Below are 25,713 nucleotides of genomic sequence, written 5' to 3'. Positions count from 1 at the left end.
TAACAGAAAGAACAGTCTATGGCTTGGGTGGCTGGAGCCTTTGACCCTTTTTTGGGCCTTCCTTTGACACTGCCTGGTATAGGGGTCCTGGATGGCAGTCAGCTCGGACCGAGTGATGTATTAGGCCGTACTCATAACCCTCTGTAGAGGGTTATTACGGTCGGGTGCATTATAGTTGCCGTACCAAGCGGTGATGCAGCCAGTCAAGATGCTCTCAATGGTGCAGCTGTAGAACGTTTTGAGGATCTGTGGGCACATGCCAAATCTTTTAAGCCTCCTGAAGGGGAACAGGGCACATCCCTTGACAAAACTATCTGTTGTTGTTATAAAACCCATACCTTGCAACAGTCAACAATGACTTGTTTCTCAAACACAGATCATTGCTATCTGTTTTATACTGTGTCCATAACAGTATGAAAAGTGTATCCTGCTTCTATACACAACAGTAGCGCAACAGTCTCAACGGTTCTTAGAGTCTACACTTAAAAGTTATTGATAGGCCTTCTGTATCGTTGTGTGCCAAACATTCTGTGCTAATTAGGAAATAGGTTATTGTTAGAAATATAGTCAATTATAATAGGCTACATAACTACTACAGGTAATCATTGCATTTTATTCAGATTAAATCCAATTTTATTTGTCACATTCGCCAAATACAACAGGTGTAGACCTTACAGTTAAATGCTTACTTACAAGGCCTTAACCAACAATGCAGTTAAGAAAAATAAGTGCTAAGGAAGTATTTACTAAAACAAACTGAAGTAGAAAATAGGAAAATAACAAATAATTAAAGAGCAACAATAAGATAACAGTAGCGAGGCTATATACAGGGGGTACCGGTACGGGGGCACAGGTTAGTCGAGGTAATATGTACATGTAGGTAGAGGTAAAGTGACTATGCATAGATAATAAACAGAGACTAGCGGCACCGTAAAAATGGGGGTGGGTCAATGCAAATAGTCCAGGTAGCCATTTGCTGTTCAGGAGTCTTATGGTTTGGGGTTAGAAGCTGATAAGAAGCCTTTTGGACCTATGATGATATTGGCCCTAAAGACCTAGCTGTGATGTGGATAGTGGCTAGTGAGATGCCATGTAGCTTGGCCTTTAATGGCCATTTGACTAGAATTATGAAGTAAGAACAATTGGCTCACAAAGAGTGAATTTGTGCAGTTTCTCAATCCCCACATCCACCACCTTTTAGGACCCCCACCAATGATTGACAGACACATGGCCAATCAGCGTCCTAGTCGTCCTGTGACGCAACAACCCACACATGGGCGGGATTATGCAGAAGGATATTGCGCATGTGCTTCTTCCGCTATACGCCACGGACAGAGAAGTCAGCCTGTTGTGTGTTTTTATTCGTAAACGTTAAATATCAAACGGTAATTCTGATTCATAAATATTTAATCAGGGTTGAAATGAGCGTCATAGGATTAATATCTAGCAAAGCTCCTGTTGATAAAACTACCCGTTAACGCGAACCAGCTGTAGCTTCATAGCTAGTATGTGCTTTTAGCAACGCGGGTGTATCTACATACACTAGCGTAGCCTTTGATCTTGCCCTTCCATTAAATTACACATAAATCATTGGACGTAGGGGGAGTTTTGTCTGAACATTAATACGCGTCGCTTGCATCGCATCGGTTTTGAAAGCATAAGGACCTTTCAAATCGGTGATTATATATATTTTTAAACATGGATAAATTGATGCTCATTGATTTGGGTTCCTACGCGGTCATATTTCCATTTTACTGAGCTTGTTCACAGAAAACATACGGAAGAGTGGACTACCTGTACTAATTCGCTATCTGCGTCTCTGAACACCTGTGTGTAAACGGAAGACAGACGCAACAAACGTGTTGTCACAGAAAAGTATTGTCTGCTGCACCAGTGTTAAACCAGTGCAGCACAGGAGGTTGGTGGCACCTTAATTGGGGAGGACGGGCTCGTGGTAATGGGTGGTGTGGAATATGATCAAATACGTCAAAATTGTTTGATGCCATTCGCTCCGTTTCACACATGATTATGAGCCGCCCTCCCCTCAGCAGCCTCCACTGCTGAGTAAAGTGTATATTTTTATGTTTGTATAATTATTTTGATGTGATATGAAAGTACAATGATTTATGTTTCTAGAATCATACTGCAATTGATTCATGTTTAGATGGAGTATTTGGCTGTTTTGGCTTCCAGTGGCAATTCCCCCATTAAACAGAACATGTAAGGTCACTGGACTAAGGAACAACATTAGGCACCTTTAGTCCAATATTGTGCTAACACTAGAGTTGCTTTCAATTGTATTCGGAGCACAAAACAGTCCGTGGGAAGTTAAATGCTATTCCATTTCAACTTATTGTGCTGGTTGGCAGGATGGTCGGTCATTATGATCGGGGAATTTGAAACAAAATATATTCTCCAATGCACTTGTCCTGATCTGTTTGTATTGTGACTCCAACCCCAGTATGTTGCTGCCAATGTAATTCACAGTGTTGTGTGTACAGTACCTTATACCTTTTCTCTTCTCAGGTGTCATCATGTCCAGGGTGCCAATGGGCAAGGTGCTGCTGCCAAATGTTATTCGTCACACAGATGCCCACAACAAGGTGAGAGGCTAGCTAAACAAGGCTAGCTAAATGTGTGTGTGTAGCTGTGTTCTCTCCTCATGATAGATGTGGTCTGTTTCAGATCCAGGAGGAGTCGGAGATGTGGAAGTTGAGGGGGATGGAGAAGGGGCCATTCACCAGCCACAGATCGATGCCACAAGCCTTAAATCCATCCAGGTCCCCCCACTGTTCGAGAATGGAAGTAGTGTAGCCTGAAACATCAGCCGGTGATGACTAGCTAACACTAAGGCTGTGTACCGTCTGAGACACTGCAATGTTATTTGGATTGTGTAAAACCACGTGCACGAGCTCAGCTAGTATGCATGGCATGCACACACTTCAGGTGATAGAAATCTGAATGCACTACTAGTGTTTTGAAAAGTTTATTTAATAATGCTTTCCAGTGGATATGGGCTATTGTCTGAAATTTCAGCTGCATAAGGACCAACCACCCAGACAACCGATAGAATAAGTTAAAATGTCCTTTTATTCAACATTCCAGCTTGTAGAGGTCCTGAGAGGAGCCTTTCTAAATAACGACATTGCGTTGTCTCAGACGGTACATAGTGTTAGTGTTAGCTATCACCAGCTGATATATCAGGCTGTGTCCCGATTCACCACCCTTTTCCCAAAGTGTGCACTTACTTCCCGGCATGGATATAAAAGCAATGTATTTGTGTAATCATTTGTTGGAGTCAGTTTCCACCATTTTAAGATTCATGACGGGAAGTGTGCAAGTGCACGTTTTGATAGAAGGGTGGAGAATCAGGATGCAGCCTTACAGTAGCTTAGAAGCGTGTTATATGGAACAGGTTGACAGACATCAGAATTAGAGTTCACCCATGTTGTCTATTCCTCAGGAGTCACATGCACTGTGATCGTGTGGAGGATGGGTCTGTAGACAGACTGGGAGACTGGCTGCGGGAAAGAGAACACGATTCCAGCCAGGACAAGAGGGAGGCACGCTACTGGACCAAGAAACTCGACTTTGAGGCCAATGATTCAGACAGGTGCATCTTTTTTCTGTTTACAACTCTGTAGTATTATAGCCTTGTGAGTTCATAAGTTTGTGTTTGAGTTGACAAACGGCGACATGCTATGAAAGGTGAATCTCATTGGCACTGTGCATGTTTCCTCTACAGATGGGGACACAGAGGTTTTAAGGAGCTATACCCCGAGGAGTTTAAAAGTGACTGGTAAGAAATGAACTGCATTAACATGAAATACCATGTCCCATAACTGTAGTAGCTGTAGTAAGGATCAAATCAAAGTTGGCCTCCCGGGTGACGCAGTGGTTAAGGGCGCTGTACTGCAGCGCCAGCTGTGCCACCAGAGACTCTGGGTTCGCGCCCAGGCTCTGTCGCAGCCGGCCACGACCGGGAGCGGCCTCGTGTCGTCCGGGTTAGGGAGAGTTTGGCCGGTAGGGATATCCTTGTCTCATCGCGCACCAACGACTCCTGTGGCGGGCCGGGCGCAGTGCACGGTAGCCAGGTGCACGGGGTTTCCTCCGACATATTGGTGCGGCTGGCTTCCAGGTTGGATGCGCGCTGTGTTAAGAAGCATTGCGTCTTGGTTGGGTTGTGTTTCGGAGGACGCATGGCTTTCTACCTTCGTCTCTCCCGAGCCCGTACGGGAGTTGTAGCGATGAGTCAAGATAGTAACTACTAACAATTGGATACCACAAAATTGTTTACAAATATGCACAGACCGCCCCCCCGTCTTACCGGAGTGTGCTGTTCTATCTTGCCGGTGCAGCGTATATCCCGCTAGCCGAATATCCACGTCGTCATTCAGCCACGATTCTGTGAAACGTAGGATATTACGGTTTTTGATGTCCTGTTGGTAGGATATTCGTGATGGCACCGTGTCTAATTTATTGACCAATGATTGCACGTTGGCGAGTAGTATTGACGGTAACGGCAGCTTTCCCAGTCGCCTTCGCCAGTTCCTGACCAGGTATCCGGCTCTTTGTCCTCTGTACCTGCGTCGCTTCCTCTTGCAAGTAACGCGGATGTTGATCCTGTGGGGTGTTTGGAGAAAGTCTTGTGCATCGTCTTTGTTGTAGAAATCTCATTATTTGCTTCAATACAATAAATGTTGCATTGTTATAATGCCTGATTTGTCTTTTCAGGGATAGAGACCGTGGTGATGATCAGAATGGGCATTGGAGAAAGAAAACGTCCAGACTTAAAACAGCCAAATCAAAACATCTGAAGAAGTCCTCCAAGAAGAAGAAAGAGGAAAAGCGAAGGATAGGTGAGTCAGACGGTGAGTCCAGCAGCGACAAGAGCGACAGTGTCAAACAGGAACAGAAGAGGAAAAGCGAAGGATAGGTGAGTCAGACGGTGAGTCCAGCAGCGACAAGAGCGACAGTGTCAAACAGGAACAGAAGAGGAAAAGCAGCAAGAGCAAACATAAGAGAAAAAAGAGGGAGAGAGAGGAGGAGAGCAGCTCAGAGGAGGATGAGGAAATGATAGATGGACTCCCACAGAGACTCAGGACCAGAGTCACACAAGAAGAGGAGGAAACACTGGAAAGCAGGAGAGGACAAATCGGAGGACAGTTCTGAGGATTGAACCTTTTTCCATTGGCAGCCAGTAACCTGTACCCTCATACTGCGCCCTTTCAGTTGCTGAAAGTGAGTGGGCAAAGCTTTCACAGTTACACCCCACTTCCACTTTAGTGTCCAATGTTTCCCACTAGATTTGTTGAGAACACGGCATCACCATAGCTAATTGCTGGACATGTTTGTGATTTATCCAATAACAAGACAACTGAGGAATTGGCTAAAGTAGAAATAGAACTTTTGAACAGACCTACTGGCAGGGGAAAGCATATCGTTCTTCCCTTAACAACGTTCCTCTGCAATACTCTTCTGTGCTGTACTTCTCTTTCTGTGTACAGCTGAGCACAAACCTGTGTTCTCCCCTAAGGGCATTCAGCAGTACCTCACCTTCTGTTACTGGTGCTGCTCAAGCTGCAGTGCTCAGACAGTGAGCTGACACTGCACAAATATGGACTAAACGAAAGCCACCTAATTCCACCTCATGACAAGTTGTTTGACTGCTGAGCCTCATAGTGTCCTGGCTTGACTTTAGCTGTTATACTATGGAAAATTATGAAATTTTCAGGATATCAGGATATCTACATGACTATCATTCACAAGTCTTCTCAGTAGGCCTATAGCCTTTCTATTTCATGAGCTTGAGCATGAATTTGACTCTTCATGCATCAAATTCTATGAAATAATATGCCCCTTGGGTTGAACATGTCCAGAACTGGGTACCATTTACCATATAACATTGTATAAATGGTGTACGGTTTCCCTCTAGTGTTAAGTTTCTACAGTACTCACTGTAGATGTAATGTGCAAGAAAATGGAATAGGTCAGCACTGAATGAGAATTTCTACATAATTTCTACATCACTATATAAACTCCTTTTAAGAGACCTGCTGAAAAAGGTGCTGTCGTCTAAAACAGGTTTGAGCGGCATAGTTTTATTCTTACGTAGAGAGCAGGCCACTGCTATATGGTATCTTTTCAAGTTCATGCCTTTCTCCTTAATGATCACGCTGTACAAGGTTAATTTATTATTTAGTGGAAGGGCTAGGAGGCCTACAGGGTCTAATATCCTGTTATCTATGGTGCGTTGTCTCCACCTTGTGGCTCAATCAGTGTAGTAGACCCTGAGGATTGATTGACTCATGGCCTCTTTTGACTTCATCAGAATAAATAGTTTATTTGTGACAAATAAAGGAGTATTGTTTCTGACCTGATGTTTGTATACTTTGACAACAGCTTCATTTGAGACCCTTGAAGTCCCCCACATGTTTGTCTCAACAGGCACAAGATATGATATCTTAATATATATTTGATAAGATGCATGCCTTAATGCATATAGGCCTTCCCACTGATCCATGTGCAAGCAGCTTTCATGATTTTGACGAAAGGATCCAGGATCACCATAAGAAAAGGACACGGCACAAACGGTACAGTTAACCCACACAAAAAATTTAATACCCTCTCATAAGGGATAAGTGGTCCAAACCTTGTCATACTAAATAGGGGGAAGTGTGAGGACACAGGTTTTTAATGTAAAAACTTGTGGCCAACACCCAAATGCTCAGTAAAAAGTTGTGACATATGACTTACATAATACACATACACCAATGTTTTTAATATACTTCTATATGTATTTTTTTTTGTTGTCTTTTTATCTAGACCAGCCAGATACAATACCGATTAATATCATACAGTCACATCTGGAACAATACCTAGTAATATCATACAGTCCAACCAGCATCAAGGAGTCCACAGGTTTATCAGGTCCATCCTCTATGCTAACATTTGAAATCGGCATGTGTATAGTTCTATATTTTTATTAATGTATAGACTGGTGTGATACTTGTCCTCGTATCGTCGTGTCTTCGTGTGCAAAAGTCTTTGAAAGAACCCAAAGGATGATCAACATACAAGATACCTGGTTGTTCACTTTACAGTGTGATCTTTTTAACATTAAAAGGAAAAGTTACAAATGCCCCAACCCTTGGCATGTCAAAGAACAAAAAAACTCAAAGCATCACTCCCCATGAAACGGGGAAAACCATGATAGAAAGGAAAGTTTATGACTACAATGAGCAGCATCCTCCATTCGTACATATTTTAGAATAAGGCACTGCTGCAGAAACTAATGAAATGTCCAACAACTCTGTCGCTCTGGGAGTATGAGGGGAGGCAGGATGAAAGGGGACTGTTTTCTTCTCCAGCAACTCTCTGAGTCTGTGTATGCATGTAGATTTATTTGTTAGATATGTAAATGTGTATGCATGAGGGTGTATGTGTCAAACTGTTGGTGTGTGTGTGTGTGTGTGTCTTTGAGAGAGCCAGAGAGGCCAGGCTGTATCTCTTACACTGTGCTCTCCAGCATCCATTCAGTGCTGCTGAAAGTGACTCTCCGGTTGGCGAGCGGTGAGGACTCCACGTTGAGCTGGTTTGTAGACTTGTGCCGCCTCGTCCGCGCTCTGCGGGGGTAACTGTGGCTCTGAAATATGGAGTAGTCTCCCCCGTCAAAGCTGAACCTGTGCCTAGTTCGTGCCAGCTCATTATTAAACCCCATGTTGGCCAGGGCGCTCTTGTCCTTGAGCCTGGGAGCCTCCTTGGTGCTGGCGTTGGGACCTAGGAGACACAAGGATATGGTGGAGCCCATCAGGCTGCTTTCTGTCTGTGTGTCCTCTGACGGGGGGCCAGATCCAGAGCGCTGGGCGTCCAGGCTGGTCCTCCTCACCTTGTCCGTGGGCAGGGGGGGCAGCTCCACTTCCAGGATGGCCGTGGTGGCCAGAGGAGTGTCCCACTCCCTCTTGTCACTGTCGACCTTCAGCACCAGGGCCATGCACTCCTTGGCTGCCACCGGTAGGGCTTCTCTCTGGTGGCTCTCCTCGGCAGGTTGTTTGGAGGTGGAGCGCTGGAGTCTGTGCTGGCTGCCGTTGGTCTGGGAGTGCATGCTGGAGCTGACCTTGACCTTGCTGTCCTCGGGGCTGCTGTGGGCTTTGTAGCGGATCATGAGGATGATGATAAACACCAGCACTGAAGCCACGATGATGCCGCCAATGATGATTATCATGGTGCCGCCCAGAAACTGGCTGTGGATGAAGCGACACTGGCTGACCTCGCTGGCTGTGTGGAACTGGACACAGCCCACCACCCGCGTGGCCGTCAGAGAGGTGATGCCGTCGTCGTACACCGCCAGGACACACAGGTCATACTCCCGGCCCGCCGCTAGGTCGTTGATCAGGAAGGTCTTACTGGTGGACGGGATCATTCTGCAGAAAAAATGAAGGAATTAACAGGAGTGGTGAAGGTTAGCTTTGCCAGGGTAGTTTTGAGCTCCCCCCTCAGTTACCACCAATATGCTGTATGGAACAAAAGAGTGCCAGACCGTGTCACACTGCATTACATTAACGACATGCACGTAAGAAGATTTAACCTGACACTAAGGTGTTTGAAAAAAGACAGCCATGCCAACTTACTTCAGCTCCAGTGAGGCTTTAAATATCTCCCATATATTTGGGGCCCAAGTAAAGACAACAGTGCTGACACTTGACTTAGACACTAGGCAATGTTACATGGTGACAGTGCAAAATATCTCCCCCAGCATTTTATGTATACTATGATTGCAAAAGGTAAACAGCAAGGTGACAAACAAGCCATCACTATATATATATATATATATATATATATATATATGTCTATGTCACAACATCTTCAAGGAAAGACAACGCAGGCTTCTGGCCAAATGCCCAAGTTTGATGTTGTGTGAAATAAACACATTGTCTGTAAACATGAAGGAGAAAGACATTGTCTTTAGGCGGACATCTGTGTTAATATAATTAAAAACATGCCCATTTTCCCCTCAAGGAATGCTTTGATGGTTGTCACTTGTAGGTAATAATATATCACCTAAAGACTAAACAACACGCAGGTCACTGTTTAAACACAGGGGAGAACATTATACAGGAGAATAGCTCATTAAATCAGAAACGATAAAATTAGCAAAGTCAACCAACAACAACAGCTTTAAACTTGACCTTTTGATTCCTTTGAGAACTTTCCAGTTCACTTTTTTCATTTGTGCCCTGGTATTGGTGGTGCACACTGGGTCAAATAGACACACATCCAATAGACCTAAGTACTCTCAATTCAATAAGGGTATTTGAATGAGTAATACAAAATGGCAGTGTGAGCACAAACAGTGCAATCAGAAAGTATTCAGACCCCTTCCCCTTTTCTACACTTTGTTTGGTTACAGCCTTATTATAAAATTGACTAAATAAATAAAAATCTTCATCAATCTACACACAATACCCATAATAACAAAGTGAAAACAGGTTTTTAGAAAAGTTTGCAAATGTGTTACAAATAAAAAACATATCTTATTTACATAAGTATTCAGGCCCTTTGCTATGAGACTCGAAATTGAGCTCAGGTGCCCCCTGTTTCCATTGATCATCCTTGAGATGTTTCTACAACTGGATTGGAGTCCAACTGTGGTAAATTCAATTTATTGGATATGATTTGGAAAGGCACACACCTGTCTATATAAGATCCCACAGTTGACAGTGCATGTCAGAGCAAAAACAAAGCTCCAAGACAGGATTGAGTTGAGGCACAGATCTGGGGAAGGTCCCCAAGATCACAGAGGGAGAAGGGCCTTGGTGACCAAGAACCCGATGGTCACTCTGACAGAGCTCCAGAGTTACTCTGTGGAGATAGGAGAACCTTACAGAAGGACAACCTTCTCTGCAGCACTCAACCAATCAGGCCTTTATGGTTGAGTGGCCAGACGGAAGCCGCTCAGCCACTCCTCAGTAAAAGGCACATGACAGCATGCTTGGAGTTTGCCAAAAGGCACCTAGAGGACTCTCAGACCATGAGAAAGATTCACTGGTCTGATGAAACCAAGATTGAACTCTTTGGCCCCCAAATGCCAAGTGTCACATCTGGAGGAAACCTGGCACCACCCCTACGGTGAAGCACGGTGGTGGCAGTATCATGCTGTTGGGATATTTTTCAGCGGCGAGACTGGGAGACTAGTCAGGATCGAGGGAAAGATGAATGGAGCAAAGTACAGAGAGATCCTTGATGAAAACCTGCTCCAGAGCACCCAGGATGAAAGTTCACCTTCCAACAGGACAACAACCCTAAACACATAGCCAACGCAGGAGTGGCTTCGGGACTGTCTCTGAATGTCCTTAAGTGGCCCAGCCAGAGCCCAGATTTGAACCCGATCCATGTAAATTACAGCCTCGAGCCTTCTTGGGTATGACGCCTCAAGTTTGGCACACCTGTATTTGGAGAGTTTTTCCGCATTCTTCTCTGCAGATCCTCTCAAGCTCTGTCAGGGTGTATGGGGAGTGTCGCTACACAGCTATTTTCAGGTCTCTCCAGAGATGTTGGATCGGGTTCGAATCCGGGCTTAAAGAAATATCACATTTACATAAGTATTCAGACCCTTTATTCAGTACTTAGTACTTACAGGCTAATCTCTACCAAAGGTGCTTCAACAAAGTACTGAGTAAAGGGTCTGAATACTTATGCAAATGTGATATTTATGTAAGCTGTTTTTGCTTTGTCATTATGGGGTATTGTGTTATGGGGTATTTTAGGGGGATTATGGGGTATTGTGTTATGGGGTATTTTAGGGGGATTATGGGGTATTTTAGAATAAGGATGTAACGTAAACAAATGTGGAAAAAGTCAAGGGGTCTGAATACTTTCCGAATACACTGAATTTCTCTTTTAAGATGGACTGAAATTAATGATTTCATTGGATTAGACATGAGTCATTCATCAATGTGAAATAAATTACATGTTGTAATATCTATCATATTAAACAGGGTCCCCTAATGTTCCACTGATAGTAATTCAAATGTGAGAAGCCTCTATCTGCAGAAGTTAGCATGCTCATGTCCCAGAATCTGACTCACAGGTGTCCTAGGAACAATTATGTCCTATTGGGATTATGTTAAGGGAAGGGGTTATTGTTGGGTTGGGGTTAAGGACTGGGACGTGATAGTGCCTGCTGAACCTGGATAATATCGAGACAAAATGGTATATTTAAGCAATAAGGCCTGAGGGGGTGTGGTAAAGGGCTGTTCTTAAAAAAGGCGCAACGTGGAGTGCCTGGATACAGCCCTTAGCCGTGGTATATTGGCCATATATCACAAACACCAGAGGTACCTTATTGCTATTACAAACTGGTTATCAATGTAATTAGAGCAGTAAAAATAAACGTTTTGTCATACCCGTGGTATAAGGTCTGATATACTACGGCTGTCAGCCAATCGGCATTCAGGGCTTGTACCACCCAGTTTATAATTACACTCTAAAGGCCAAGTCATATGTCTTAATCGTGTAATCTTTCTTTTCTCATAGGCTTAGAGCTAATAAACTGGAAATGTAAAGTCATACTATGAATTTTTATCAATTGAAATCAACATATGGTCTGTTTATACCCTCTTTTATCCATAAACCATAATACATTTTGTGCGTACTTAAATGTAGTGACATAGTTAATCATACAGCACCTATTCAGCTCTGGGAGTTATGGATGTATTATAATGGACTTTCATGCCATTCAGCAGATGGGCATTCCAGATGGCTCAGAACGTCTCCAGAGCTGGTTCAGAACCCCACCCCACTGCAGCCTCATCCCCACCCGCACCCTCTTTTTTTGTTCAATTGAATGCCCTTGTCTATAACTGTTCTGTACTTGTCATGTATTTGTATGTTTTATGTGGACCCCAGGAGGAGTAGCTGCTGCACTAAACCCCCTTTCCACCAGCTCCAGTCCTCCAGCCCTAGTGCTCCCATTCCCCCAGCACCAGCCCCCACATGGCTTACCTGTAAACCAGTGTGTCGTCTGCAGTGCTGTTGTACTGAATCTGGTACATCCTGATGCCTGGGATGTGGCGCTCGGAGGGCCAGCGAATCACAGCCGAGGAGGAGGTCAACTCGACCACCACCACCCTCCTGTCCTGGTGCTTGTCATGGCCCTTGGTGTCGTTGCCTGACTTGGAGGAGGTGGTGATGTCAGAGAGGCCCCGATCAGCCTCGCGCATGTGATGCAATGTGTTGTTTACGAACAGGGGCAGAGGGATCATGTTGATCTCCACGGCAGCTGTGGCGATGCCTGCAGCATTGGAGGCCACACAGTTGAAGGCACCGCTGTCCTTTAGGGTGGTGATGAGGATGTCCAAGGTACCGTTGTCATACAGGATGGTGCGGGAGTTGTTATGCACCAGCTTGCCGTCTGGGAAGCGCCAGTGAATGGCCGGGTCTGGGTCTCCCATGGCCTTGCACTTGAGAGTGACCCCCTGGCCCTCCATGACGTAGGGCTTGGTGGATAGGTTCTTGGTGATGAGCGGGGGCTCGCAGATGAACTCCTCCTCCTGGATGGACCAGAAGTACTTGTCCATGAGGTGCTCCGGGGAGGCGCATGTCTCCAGGTCGTCGTGTCGTGTCAGTCTGCGGAGCCACAGCAGCTCACAGTTACAGTGGAGAGGGTTCCCTCCGAAGCTCACTGCCAGGGAAGACGGGTTGGAGCCCTTGGCGTCTGACAGCACCTGGGCGTGCTGAAACAGGCTGTCCGGTGGTAGCTTCTGCAGCCGGTTGGAGGTCATATCTAGACGAACCAGCTTGGTGAGGAGTGTGAAAGTCCCAGCTCCGATGTGATCGATCAGGTTGTGATCAAGGGTGAGGATGTTGATGTGGCTCATCCTGCCTATCTCCTCCCAGGGCAGGGTCCTCAGGTTGTTGTTGGACAGATCCAGGTCCTCGATGGTCGACACAAACTCATCAAAGGAGGTAGGGGCCACGTGGTGGATCTGGTTGTTCCCCAGTATGAGGTGGCGGAGGTTGACCAAGCCTTTGAAGTGGTCGCTCTTGATGACACTGAGGCGGTTGCCGTCCATGTGGAGGGCTCGTAGGGAGCGCAGTCCCAGGAAGGCATGGGGCGTGATCTGGCTGATGGTGTTACGGGACAGGGTGAGGTGGACCAGGCTGGTCATGTTGAAAAAGTCTTTCCTGCGGATGATGGTGATGAAGTTGTCTGTGAGGCGCAGCTCCACGGTCTTGCGGTCGATGGTTGGGGGCACAAACAGCAGACCGGTCTTAGCACAGAGCAGAGTCAAAGTGGGGGAGAGGTGCTGGCAGATGCAGCGGCCGGGGCAGTTGTAGCCTTTCACCAGCACCGCACATAGAAGTACACACAGCAGCACACACACAACCAGCCGCTCCATGGTCTGTCTGTCTGTCTGTCTGGGTGTCAACTTCCAGATCCTGGAACAGATAGAGATAGAGAGAGAAATGGTAGAGATACGTTAAAACTGGTATATTTGGGGGGTTTAAAATCATATCATTTATAATGAACAGATGTTACACAAATGGAGTCATCAACCAAGATGCTAGTAGGGTACCGATCACCAGAGAGACATGTGAGACATGTTACAGGTTGTTGTGAGATGATAGAAGACTGAACCCCAGCCCACCCATTATTCCAGTAAGAAAACACAGAATCGCCAGCAAAACAAACACAAACTGGATAATATGCCAGCAGACTGCTGCATCAATGTCGATCCCTTACAAATTTGAATAATTAGTGTCGTTTTTACACGGAGCTAATATGTCATAAACTTCCCTGTCATACCGTATGGTTTGTGTGTTTTTCTAGCTCTGAACTTCACAACAGTGTAGGGAATTATTAAGGGGAGAAAGGGTGTTTGTCAGCACTGCTTAAGGATTTATATGACCTTTTCATGCTCCCTTCACTCTTCCTGCCTCAGAAATGTGCTGCAGAATTAGACATGAGTTTGTCAAGTAAATCATAGCAACAAAACATGAAGGTGAAAAGTGAGATGAGAGACATTGGTTCTAAATCCATCAGATGGAGGTATTATTAGATGGTTCTGAGGTGTTGAGGCTGATCTTCAGAGTCTCTGAACCCCATTTAGTGCTATTGATTCCAGCTCTGTGAGAGCATAAGTGACAGGTGTAAAAAGAGAACCTTGGGTGTAATAACCACCAAATCCCAATGGAACCCCATTCTTTCATGACAGCTGCCATATTGCCATGCAATAGTTTTTCCTATTTTCGGCATCAATCTTTGTTGCTCATGCATTTAACCCTGGATGTTTATCACAGATGGAGCCCATTCAGGGATATGATGATAACTGACTGTTATCCACAGGTAACCAATCATTCCTGGCTATGTGTTTTGAAAATAACTGTCTCGACTGCCAGGCTTTTGATTTGTCCTTAGCTTGTCTTTTCCTGTGGATCAGATGTTCTTTCCATTTCTTTATCGTATATCACACATCAAGTGATTCATACCATATGACATGAATCTTTTGATTGTTGTACTGTATTGAGAAAACAGATATTAAACGTTTTGTTCAATGAAACTCAAGATATGGAGAGCAAAACATTAACAATATCTACTAAGTTTGACTACAACAGTCTATTTTATTCCTATGCATATATCCTATATGTACATTTACATTGAGGTCAAATCTGTTCTTGACAATCAGGGAATGTCACCGGGGGTTATTCTATGAGAGAATATCTTTCTAAACTCCAGATAGAATCCATTTATATAGAAAATACCCTTTATTGCTGGCAGCACACTATGCCTGGCTTGTGTAAATTAATTATCCCAATGTGACCTTTTTTTAGTAGCTGGGGAGGTTACATTACTGAAGTAGGTTATAGCTAAACTAATCTTATATCATACAACAAAAGTCTTACACAATGTGTTCTTGGTTGGGCTGAAAATATGTTTCATCACTGCAAAAATAACTTTGTCTCATATACTTTTAGGTAGAATATTGTTCTCCAATAATTGTGTAAGCATTCAAATGGTAACTAGGCCACAGAGCTCATGGTTTCTCTGAGGACCATCTGTGCTCTAGCGTTTCCTGCCATCACCGTCGCGGATACTCTATTGATCTCTCAGCATCTCCGGTGAAGAAGAAAAAAACTTTGTTGCCATGGCAACTCCGGTGTAGAATGTAGGTCTTTGAATCACATTAAGATGTTAAGCTGCCAGAAAAACGAGGCTTCAATCCTAATGGAGATAGGGAAGATAAGGACATTTACAAGACCTTGTATCAGCCAACCCCTTCAAAACCACACTAAGTGTGTCTATAGGTGAGGAGTACGTGAGGAGCATATAAAACTATGCATTGGAATTCAAGTGCAAACTGAAATGAATGAAATAGTAATACACTGGTGGCAATGCTGTCTTTGTATTTGATCAGTGGCGACCCGTCATTCAGGGCACCTGGGGGGGGATAGTAATACACTGGTGGCAATGCTGTCTTTGTATTTGATCAGTGGCGACCCGTCATTCAGGGCACCTGGGGGGGATAGTAATACACTGGTGGCAATGCTGTCTTTGTATTTGATCAGTGGCGACCCGTCATTCAGGGCACCTGGGGGGATAGTAATACACTGGTGGCAATGCTGTCTTTGTATTTGATCAGTGGCGACCCGTCATTCAGGGCACCTGGGGGGGGATAGTAATACACTGGTGGCAATGCTGTCTTTGTATTTGATCAGTGGCGACCCGTCATTCAGGGCACCTGGGGGGCATAGTAATACACTGGTGGCAATGCTGTCTTTGTATTTGATCAGTGGTGACCCGTCATTCAGGGCACCTGGGGGGATAGTAATACACTGGTGGCAATGCTGTCTTTGTATTTGATCAGTGGTGACCCGTCATTCAGGGCACCTGGGGGGGATAGTAATACACTGGTGGCAATGCTGTCTTTGTATTTGATCAGTGGCGACCCGTCATTCAGGGCACCTGGGGGGGATAGTAATACACTGGTGGCAATGCTGTCTTTGTATTTGATCAGTGGCGACCCGTCATTCAGGGCACCTGGGGGGATAGTAATACACTGGTGGCAATGCTGTCTTTGTATTTGATCAGTGGTGACCCGTCATTCAGGGCACCTGGGGGATAGTAATACACTGGTGGCAATGCGGTCTTTGTATTTGATCAGTGGCGACCCGTCATTCAGGGCACCTGGGGGATAGTAATACACTGGTGGCAATGCTGTCTTTGTATTTGATCAGTGGTGACCCGTCATTCAGGGCACCTGGGGGGGCAATGCTGTCTTTGTATAGTAATACACTGGTGGCAATGCTGTCTTTGTATTTGATCAGTGGCGACCCGTCATTCAGGGCACCTGGGGGGGATAGTAATACACTGGTGGCAATGCTTTCTTTGTATTTGATCAGTGGCGACCCGTCATTCAGGGCACCTGGGGGGATAGTAATACACTGGTGGCAATGCTGTCTTTGTATTTGATCAGTGGCGACCCGTCATTCAGGGCACCTGGGGGGATAGTAATACACTGGTGGCAATGCTGTCTTTGTATTTGATCAGTGGCAACCCGTCATTCAGGGCCCCTGTTTTAAGCACCACACTTTTAGGGGGGGGGGGGCTTGCCTGTTTTGCTTGTTATTTTGGCATTAATACGTGTCACATATAAGTTTGCAAACAATGTAAAAACATTATTTATTTGTTTACATTTCATAGAGACATTTCTTGAGTAAGGCAGCTCCAAAATGCAGGTGTTTCAGCCTAGCTCAGTGCTTTCTGTGGTGGTGGGGCAGCTAGCAGAAAATACAGAGTGTTGCGCCTGATTTGCTCAGTTTTCTGTCATGATTGGTTGAGTTTTCTGTCACTCATGGGACAGTAGTCATCCCTAATTCTAAGGTTAGAGCTCGAAAATGTTTGCCCCTTGGGTTCTGCCATAGAGTTGTATTAGAAGTGCCCATCCAAGAAGGCTCAAGGTCATTGGCCACATAATGACATCAAATCACGTTATATCTACAGTAGCTTTGATTGAACTCAACATCTTACTTTCAAAGTCTTAGCTAGCAGTCATCATCAAGTCGACAATCCTTTTTAATCCTTGTCATTTGAAGAGAAATAATGAAGAGAAATTATAGATAAAACGTACTCATCGACCATGGACACAAAGATTACACAACAAGTTGGAAATCCAACTTTGGAAGGAATCAGTGGCAAACTGCAGGCGTTGCAAAGAAACCACTAACGTTAGCCTGCTATTCAATGGAGTGGCTGTTCCCCCCCCGAGTTCCCGCCATAAATCCAGAGAATGCAAGACTCTGATGACAAAATTTCCCACAAAGGACCACTGCGCCACCTTCACAAGGTGAGTCTCGGACTAAAATGCCTGTTTGAGTTAACTCAAAGCGACTTGCACATATTTATCTTAAAATAGTCATAGATTTAGCCTGTTCTGGATTAAACAAAGCCGATTGCAAGACGGAGGATTAGAGCTACTCTAGGACTAATTTGAAGTTCAAATGAATCCTTCAGAGAGGCGGAAGTGGCAAGATGGCGGACTGAAAACTGCTATGTAGGCCACCTCAAGATAAAAACATAATATTCAATATTGGTAAATTAGACTAAATATTAGCACTACACAATCTGGTGGGTAATAACCTTCAATCTGGATAACAGCACAAAACAAATAATGAGATGAGAAATTTATCGACAAATATTATGAAAACAAATATTACGAAAACAAGCAACACCTAACATGATGGAGAGTAAGACAGGGGAACCTATTTCAAAACGAAAACGCAACTATTCTACAGACACGGACAATTTAATATGTTCATCCCCGGGAATGGTAAAGGTCGAAACCGATCTGTTAAAATCAATAAATGACAAACAGGGTATACTTGAACTAGTCAGTAAGGATATAAAAGAGTTGAAGGCCTCGGATGAGTGACGAAAAAGCTGTGACATTGGAGAAAGACACAAACAAGCTAAAAGGGACAGTCTTTAAGATTGAAACAGAAGTTAATGAACTTAAAAAGAAGAACATTGTTCTGAGAGAAGCCTTACTTGACATACAGACTAGATCCATGAGAGAGAATCTGGTACTTACAGATTCCAAGAGAAAGAAGGAGAAGTTCCTGAATATGTAGTTAGAGAGTTCCTCCTTATCGGAGGAATTGAAAGGGATACGCGTAGTTCTCGTCGTCGATAAACATGACAAAGTTCTCATAGAGTTGGCAAATAAGGAAACACACAATTCTAGCCTGGTTATGGATTATAATAATACAACAAAAAATATGGCTTTTCTATCTATCATCAAATATAACTAATTGGAACACAAAAACACTAATTCAACATGGTGGAAATAAAAACTCAGTAAACAGAAGGCACAGTATATGTGGATGGTGTGGTGTGTGTTTTTTGGTGTTTGGGAAAGTGTGGCGTTGAGTGAGAAAGGAAATGGTTGCATATCCCAGAACCAATGTATTGCTGTGAGCAGGTCAATGTTGTTCAGATGAGGGATATACATTTTATAATGAATTATACATCTTATTTATCATGGTGGAACAGCGTTTTAAAACAAGTTATACATATAATTTATTTATTGTCCTATCATGGGATCTAAATTGGTAAAATAAATTATACATATAATTTATTTATTTATGGTCCTATATTGATGGAACGGTCCACAACCCTATACCCTAGACACCCACCTGTATGACCCAGATACTAAGGAGAAGACCCTATCTGTTTTATGGGCCTGCTGTAAGCGGCCTGTATGCAGCCAAAATGCAGTCAGAGACCAAGAGCAGCACTGCCCCCTCAAGATTCTGAGCCTGCTTGGCAGGGTTGGTCCTGCAAAGCCCCCTGAAGGGAGAGCATAATATACAAGGAATTTATCAAAGCTATTAATGAGAACCTTGACGACCTTGTACCTAGCCGGTGGGGATTCCGGTGGGGTGCCCCAACCCAGGCAGTGGCAGTGCTGGCAACACTAGCTGCAGTGACCCATGGGGAAGAGGGTCACACTCGGACATTCAGAGAAGGGGCATATTATTGTGGCACTGGTGGCACAAAATCACAGGTCTGACTGCATGGAGATGCTTGGGAATATGGTCACTACGGGGGACCATGTTGTGAGTGTTTCAGGGGAAGGGGGTATATCTGACCTCCATCATCTAGGACGTGATGGTTAATCAAGTCTCCCCATTTCTGACCTTTTTTTTTTTTGCATTGTTTTGCAGGCCTTCTCATACAGCTGCAACTGTATATGCATTCGTAAATCAAGACCTTTCTTGAGTTGGGCTCTGGGATGGTGCAACTGTTGAGAATCTGAATCTATGGTTGTTGTGGGGAAAGGGGTTGAGTGTGTGGGTGTGTGTGCATCCCACAACTTTTGCGAGGGATTGAAAGATGTTAGGGACAACAGGACGATTCACAATAATTGTTTGCTAATATAATAATTGCTTGCCATAATGTAATTTTGGTAATGGTGAGACTGGTGAGAGGTAAAAATCCTTTGCTTAAATTGCCTTCATTACTACAAATATGAATTATGGAAAATAAAATAAACAGGATTTTTAATACATACATACATACTGTACATACATACATACTGTACATACATACATACTGTACAGACAGACAGACAGACAGACAGACAGACAGACAGACAGACAGACAGACAGACAGACAGTTAGTTAGTTAGTTAGTTAGTTGAAGTCGGAAGTTTACATACTTACATACCTTACATGTTTACATACCTTAGCCAAATACATTTAAACTCAGTTTTTCACAATTCCTGACATCTAATCCTAGTAAAAAAATCCCTGTTTTAGGTCAGTTAGGATCACCACTTTATTTTAAGAATGTGAAATGTCAGAATAATAGTTGAGAGAAATATTTATTTCAGCTTTTATTTCTTTCATCACATTCCCAGTGGGTCAGAAGTTCACATGCACTCAATTATTATTTGGTAGCATTGCCTTTAAATTGTTTAACTTGGGTCAAACTTTTCAGGTAGCCTTCCAAAAGCTTCCCACAATAAGTTTGGTGAATTTTGGCCCATTCCTCCTGACAGAGCTGGTGTGACTGAGTCAGATTTGTAGGCCTCCTTGCTCGCACACACTTTTTCGGATTTTAGGATTGAGGTCAGGGCGTTGTGATGGCCACTCCATTACCTTGACTTTGTTGTCCTTAAGCCATTTTGCCACAACTTTGGAAGTATGCTTGGGGTCATTGTCCATTTGGAAGTCCCATTTGCAGCCAAGCTTTAACATCTGATGTCTGACTGATGTCTGTGATGTTGCTTCAATATATCCACATACTTTTCTTTCCTCATAATGCCATCTATTTTGTGAAGTGCACCAGTCCCTCCTGCAGCAAAGCACCCCCGCAACATGATGCTGCCACCCCCGTGCTTCACAGTTGGGATGGTGTTCTTCGGCTTGCAAGCGTCCCCCTACTTGCTTCAAACATAACGATGGTCATTATGGCCAAACAGTTCTATTTTTGTTTCATCTTTGTCCCCATGTGCAGTTGCAAACCGTAGTCTGGCTTTGTTTTATGGCAGTTTTGGAGCAGTGGCTTCTTCCTTGCTGAGCGGCCTTTCAGGTTATGTCGATATAGGACTTGTATGACGGCTGCGTGGTCCCATGGTGTTTATACTTGCGTACTATTGTTTGTACAGATGAACGTGGTACCTGGCGTTTGGAAATTGCTCCCAAGGATGAAACAGACTTGTGGAGGTCTACATTTTTTCTGAGGTCTTGGTTAATTTCTTTTGATTTCCCCATGATGTCAAGCAGAGGCACTGAGTTTGAAGGTAGGCTTTGAAATACATCCACAGGTACACCTCCAATTGACTCAAATTACGTCAATTAGTCTATCACAAGTTTCTAAAGCGATGACATCAATTTTTGGGACTTTTCCAAGCTGTTTAAAGGCACAGTCAACTTAGTGTATGTAAACTTCTGACCCACTGGAAATGTGATACAGTGAATTATAATGAAATAATTTTTCTGTGAACAATTGTTGCAAAAATGACTTGTGTCATGCACAAAGTAGATGTCCTACCCTACTTGCCAAAACTATAGTTTGTTAACAATACATTTGTGGAGTGGTTAAAAAAAAGAGTTTTAATGACTCCAACCTAGGTGTATGTAAACTTATATTTTTGTTGTGGTTAATAGCTATATATAATACGAATTGGGGTGAGGGTGATGGAAATGCATTTGGCGGTTGATCTGCTTCTGTTCTGTTGGTGGCACTGTGTGCTATTTTCGAAGGATGGGTCCCGGTCTCTCTGGGGCTATGGGATCCGGGGTGTCGGGGTGGTCTGCCGGGCATTGGGATGACAACCCAACTCGGGATGAGGAGGGCTATTAGCGGGTGGAATAGTGGGGACCAATTGGGGGTTTACTTAGTAGCAATGCAAATATCATGGTACAGCTATATAGACACTCATTCATCATGTTACTTTTTAATGGTACATTTACAAACATATATTTTGATAAATAGAATTTAAACTTGTTTCTCATTATGGTAAGTGGTGAAATACGTATAGCCAGTTATAGTTGTAATGGCTTAGCAGATAATAAGAAAAGACGATCAGTATTTATCTGGCTAAAAGAGAAGGAATATAATATCTATTGTTTACAGGAAACTCATTCAACAATTTTAGATGAAGTTTTGTGGAAAAAGGACTGGCGGGCTAAATCTATTTCTCCTATGGGCAAAGAAATTCAAAAGGTGTGATGATATTAATTAACAGTAATTTTGATCCAAATGTGCAAATTGTCCAAACATCATCATGGTAGATTTATCGAACAATAAACAGATATGGCTTATTAACCTATACGGTCCGAATAATGATGATCCAAGCTTCTTTGAAAATATATATAAGAATTGATCAAATCTACAAGCAACACTAGACTCTATTATTATGGTGGGAGATTTTAATACGGTCTTAAATACCTCTATGGACCGGAAAGGAAATCACACTACAACTATCACCCTCAGGCACTTAAGGAGATCATGAATGTCATGGATATATTGGAATTAGTGGATATATGGAGGATTAAATACCCTGACCTAGTGAGATATACATGGCGGAGGCTTAATCAAGCTAGTCGTCTTGATTACTGTGTTATGTCATTCTCTCTGGCACCAAAAGTTTAAAAAGTGTTGATAGGGGACAGAATGCGGTCGGATCATCACATAATTGGTGTATATATTACTTTTACAGAATTTCCACATGGGCGAGGATATTGGAAATTTAATCAAAGCCTACTGGATGATAACTTATTTATAACTAGGACAGAATAATTTATAACTGACTTTTTCCGATGTAACATAGGTACAGCAGATCCCCTTAATGTATGGGACACTTTTAAATGTGCTTTTAGAGGCCATGCAATTCAGTACTCCTCTATAAAACAAAAGCAATTTAGATCAAAGGAGTCCATGTTAACAATGGAAATTGAAGAACTAACAGTACAGTTAGATAGCAATAAAAACTGTACCATAGAGGCACAGAATTAGTTAGAGGAAAAACAAAAAGAAATGCAGGAACTTATACAAGAAAGATCCAGGGTAATATATTATAAAAAATAAAGCGAACTGGATGGAATATTGGGGGAAAATGCACCAAATTCTAATTCAATCTTCAACATAGAAATGCTACCAAAATGTTTTTATTGAAACTTTACAAATGATGAAGTCACGCATGATTCACCGAATGACATTTTGAAAGAGGAAGTAAAGTACTTTAAAAATATGTTTTCGTTTCAGTCTCCTCCATTTCCACTAACCGAAGCTAATTGTATGGATTTTTTTTCTTGATAATAATATAAAATTAACATCTGTACAGAAAGACTCATGTGAAGGCCAAATTACAGAGGAGGAACTTCTTGATGCAATTAAAGCCTTTAAGGCTGGGAACTCCACAGCAGGATGGCATAACAGTGGAAGTATACAAAACTTTTTTGATATACTCAGAGGACCATTATTAGCATGTTTTAACCATTCCTATATAAATGGTAGATTATCAGACATTCAACAAGGTCTGATTCCATTATTCTTGAAACAGGATCCAAGTGGTATATATAAAGATCCAGTCCATTTTAAAAAAATGGAGGCCTCTTACACTTCAGTGTTGTGATGCAAAAATTCTAACTAAATGCTTGGTGCATAGAATTAACAAGGTATTGTCAGATATTATTCATCCTAATCAGACAGGTTTTTTAGATGGACGATACATTGCTGATAATATATGACAAGTACTGGAAACAATAGAATACTATGAAATATCGGGGAAACCAGGCCTGGTTTTCATAGCTGATTTTGAAAAGGCTTTTGATAAAGTACGGCAGCAGTTTATATATAAATCCCTAGAATATTTAAATTTTGGATAATCTCTTATAATCTCTTAAAGTTGTGTATAGGTAACCCTAGGTGTAAAATAGTAAATAATGGCTACATCTCAGAAAGTTTTAAACTGTCAAGAGGAGTAATACAAGGTTGTCCACTATCGGCATATCTATTTATTGTTGCCAATGAAACGTTATCTGTTAAAATTAGATCCAACAATAATATTAAGGGATTAGAAATCCGTGGCTTAAAAACAAAGGTGTCATTGTACACTGATGATTCATGTTTTCTTTTAAAACCATAATTAGAATCCCTCCACAGCCTCATAGAGGATCTAGATACTTTTTCTAACTTCTCTGGATTAAAACCACATTATGATTAGTGTACTATATTACGTATCGGATCACTAAAAATGTAACTTTTACATTACCGTGTAGTTTACCAATACAATGGTCTGCCGGGGATGTGGACGTACTCGGTGTACAAATCCTGAAAGAAAGAAATGATCTCACTCCAATACATTTTTATAGAAAGTTAGCAAAAATACATAAGATCTTGCTTCCATGGAAAGGAAAATAAATCTAAAAAAAGGTATAATGTTTGTAAATTATATAAATAGGACTGGTGGAGTTACAGTTGAAGTCAGAACATACACTTAGGTTGGAGTCATTAAAACTCATTTTTCAACCACTCCACAAATGTCTTGTTAACAAACTATAGTTTTGGCAAGTCGGTTAGGACATCTACTTTGTGCATGACACAAGTAATTTTTCCAACAATAGTTCACAGACAGATTATTTCCCTTATAGTTCTCTGTATCACAATTCCAGTGGGTCAGAAGTTTACATACACTAAGTTGACTGTGTCTTTAAACAGCTTGGAAAATTCGAGAAAATTATGTCATGGCTTTAGAAGCTTCTGATAGACTAATTGACATCATTTGAGTCAATTGGAGGTGTACCCGTGGATGTATTTCAAGGCCTACCTTCCAACTCAGTTTCTCTTTGCTTGACATCATGAGAAAATCAAAAGGAATCAACCAACACATGCAGCTAACACAGACATATGGAAATGTCTGCTCTACCCAAAATTACATCCAACTAATTGCAGCATTACCACAAAAATGGAAGAGGCAAGTAGAAGGGGGAAAAAGTAAGGAACTTGTCTGTCAGCCTTGAATTAAAGACCATTAAATGGTTAAAGAAAATGTCAAAATATTTGGAAAGAGAATTTCTATGTACCCATTCCATGGCACATGGTTTATGAATTAACACGCAAAACAACGGCGGATTCAAAACTTCACATTTTTAAATTTGAATTATTATACAAAATTCTTGCAACCAATAGAATGTTATATATATGGGGGATACAATCTTCCCAGCTCTGCAGATTTTGCTGTGAGGAGGCAGAGTCATTAGATCATTTATTTTGGTACTGTCCATATGCAGCTCGTTTTTGGTCACAGGTCCAGGAATGGCTGAAGAATTGCAACATTTACCTACAGCTAACGCTGTAGATAGCCATACTGGGTGATTTGAAAATTCATAGTCAATCAATCAATAATATAATAATTGTTTTAGCAAAAATGTTTCTTTAATTTACAATCTGTTAAAGCTATGAGAATAGAAAGGTTCAGTATTTTTGTGATCACAGCACAGTTGAAAAATATATGGCAAATAGAAATCCAAAATGGATGGTGTTAAGAGATACATGGGAGGGGTTGAATGGAGCTGAAGGGTGGGACTAATAACAAGATAAACAATGTAAAGCATACGGGATCTGTAAAATGTATATAAGTTCAGACATTTTGTGAAACAGCACAGTTACAAATAGAAATCAAACTGGATGGACATCAGAAATAGAGGAAGGACTAAGAACAAATAAAATGTAACTATTGTAAAGTAGATTGTGTCTGTAAAATATGTATAAACGGAAGGTAGAATCCTAAGTGCTATTGTTTATTCGTTTACTCCAATTGGGGGAGGGGTGGTAGGGTTTGCAGGGAATAATAAAGGTATATTCAAAGAATGTATATGTATGAATGTTTATGCATACAAATATGGGTATGTGTGTATATTTTTATATTTATTTATTTACCCCCAAAATATATGGGGGATTGGAAATGATGCAGACAATTACATTGATGGAAGCAACAATCTTTCCACAATATTAAAGCTGATCCCCCTCTTTTAAAAAAATTTCCTTCAAAGAGGCAGATTTAACTTCTGCTTAGTACTGTTTGTGATGGAGTATGGACTATTTGGAATATCTAAAGGAAGACCATCATGCACTACAGAGGCCAGCCAGATGAGTACTTGTGGATAGGAGTAAATCATTCAATTACGTTGATGAAATAGCTTTTC

The 25,713-nt window shown here is 42.4% G+C and overlaps 2 protein-coding genes across 5 annotated transcripts; one reads left to right on the top strand and one right to left on the bottom strand.

Moving 5' to 3' along the window:
* Positions 1 to 1,293: 1,293 nt before the first annotated feature.
* On the top strand, positions 1,294 to 6,375 carry LOC112265544 (uncharacterized protein NKAPD1). Of its 4 annotated transcripts, none has more exons than XM_042296217.1 (7): positions 1,294 to 1,385; positions 2,527 to 2,603; positions 2,686 to 2,780; positions 3,464 to 3,613; positions 3,746 to 3,799; positions 4,735 to 4,843; positions 4,921 to 6,375. In XM_042296217.1, exons 2-7 carry the CDS (start codon positions 2,535 to 2,537, stop codon positions 5,170 to 5,172), a joined length of 729 nt encoding a protein of 242 aa, XP_042152151.1. In that variant the 5' UTR covers positions 1,294 to 1,385; positions 2,527 to 2,534; the 3' UTR covers positions 5,173 to 6,375. The 4 variants fall into 4 exon arrangements, with proteins under 4 accessions (XP_042152151.1, XP_042152150.1, XP_024298693.2 ...); XM_042296216.1 differs by having other exon boundaries at positions 1,307 to 1,918; XM_042296218.1 differs by lacking the exon at positions 1,294 to 1,385 and adding an exon at positions 1,925 to 2,064.
* A 219-nt stretch (positions 6,376 to 6,594) lies between these two features.
* LOC112265543 (leucine-rich repeat and fibronectin type III domain-containing protein 1-like) lies at positions 6,595 to 13,502 on the bottom strand. The gene is made up of 2 exons (XM_024442923.2): positions 12,004 to 13,502; positions 6,595 to 8,423 (listed from the first exon to the last, which is right to left on the bottom strand). Exons 1-2 carry the CDS (start codon positions 13,398 to 13,400, stop codon positions 7,511 to 7,513), a joined length of 2,310 nt encoding a protein of 769 aa, XP_024298691.1. The 5' UTR covers positions 13,401 to 13,502; the 3' UTR covers positions 6,595 to 7,510.
* Between the last annotated feature and the right edge of the window lie 12,211 nt (positions 13,503 to 25,713).

Source organism: Oncorhynchus tshawytscha, linkage group LG13 (genome assembly GCF_018296145.1).
Source record: "Oncorhynchus tshawytscha isolate Ot180627B linkage group LG13, Otsh_v2.0, whole genome shotgun sequence".
In the NCBI taxonomy this organism is placed as follows: domain Eukaryota; kingdom Metazoa; phylum Chordata; class Actinopteri; order Salmoniformes; family Salmonidae; genus Oncorhynchus; species Oncorhynchus tshawytscha.
Note: the sequence above shows the minus strand (reverse complement) of the source record. Positions and strands in the feature narration are given on the sequence as shown.

Bases quoted from the DNA above. Each gene is read 5' to 3' on its own strand.
- LOC112265543 (XM_024442923.2), bottom strand. From the start codon at position 13,400: ATGGAGCGGCTGGTTGTGTGTGTGCTGCTGTGTGTACTTCTATGTGCG. The intron at 8,424-12,003 runs GTAAGCCATGTG...TTTTTTCTGCAG, and splicing joins GACGACACACTGGTTTACAG to AATGATCCCGTCCACCAGTA.
- LOC112265544 (XM_042296217.1), top strand. From the start codon at position 2,535: ATGTCCAGGGTGCCAATGGGCAAGGTGCTGCTGCCAAATGTTATTCGT. The intron at 2,604-2,685 runs GTGAGAGGCTAG...GGTCTGTTTCAG, and splicing joins ACACAGATGCCCACAACAAG to ATCCAGGAGGAGTCGGAGAT. The intron at 4,844-4,920 runs GAAAAGCGAAGG...GGAACAGAAGAG, and splicing joins CCTCCAAGAAGAAGAAAGAG to GAAAAGCGAAGGATAGGTGA.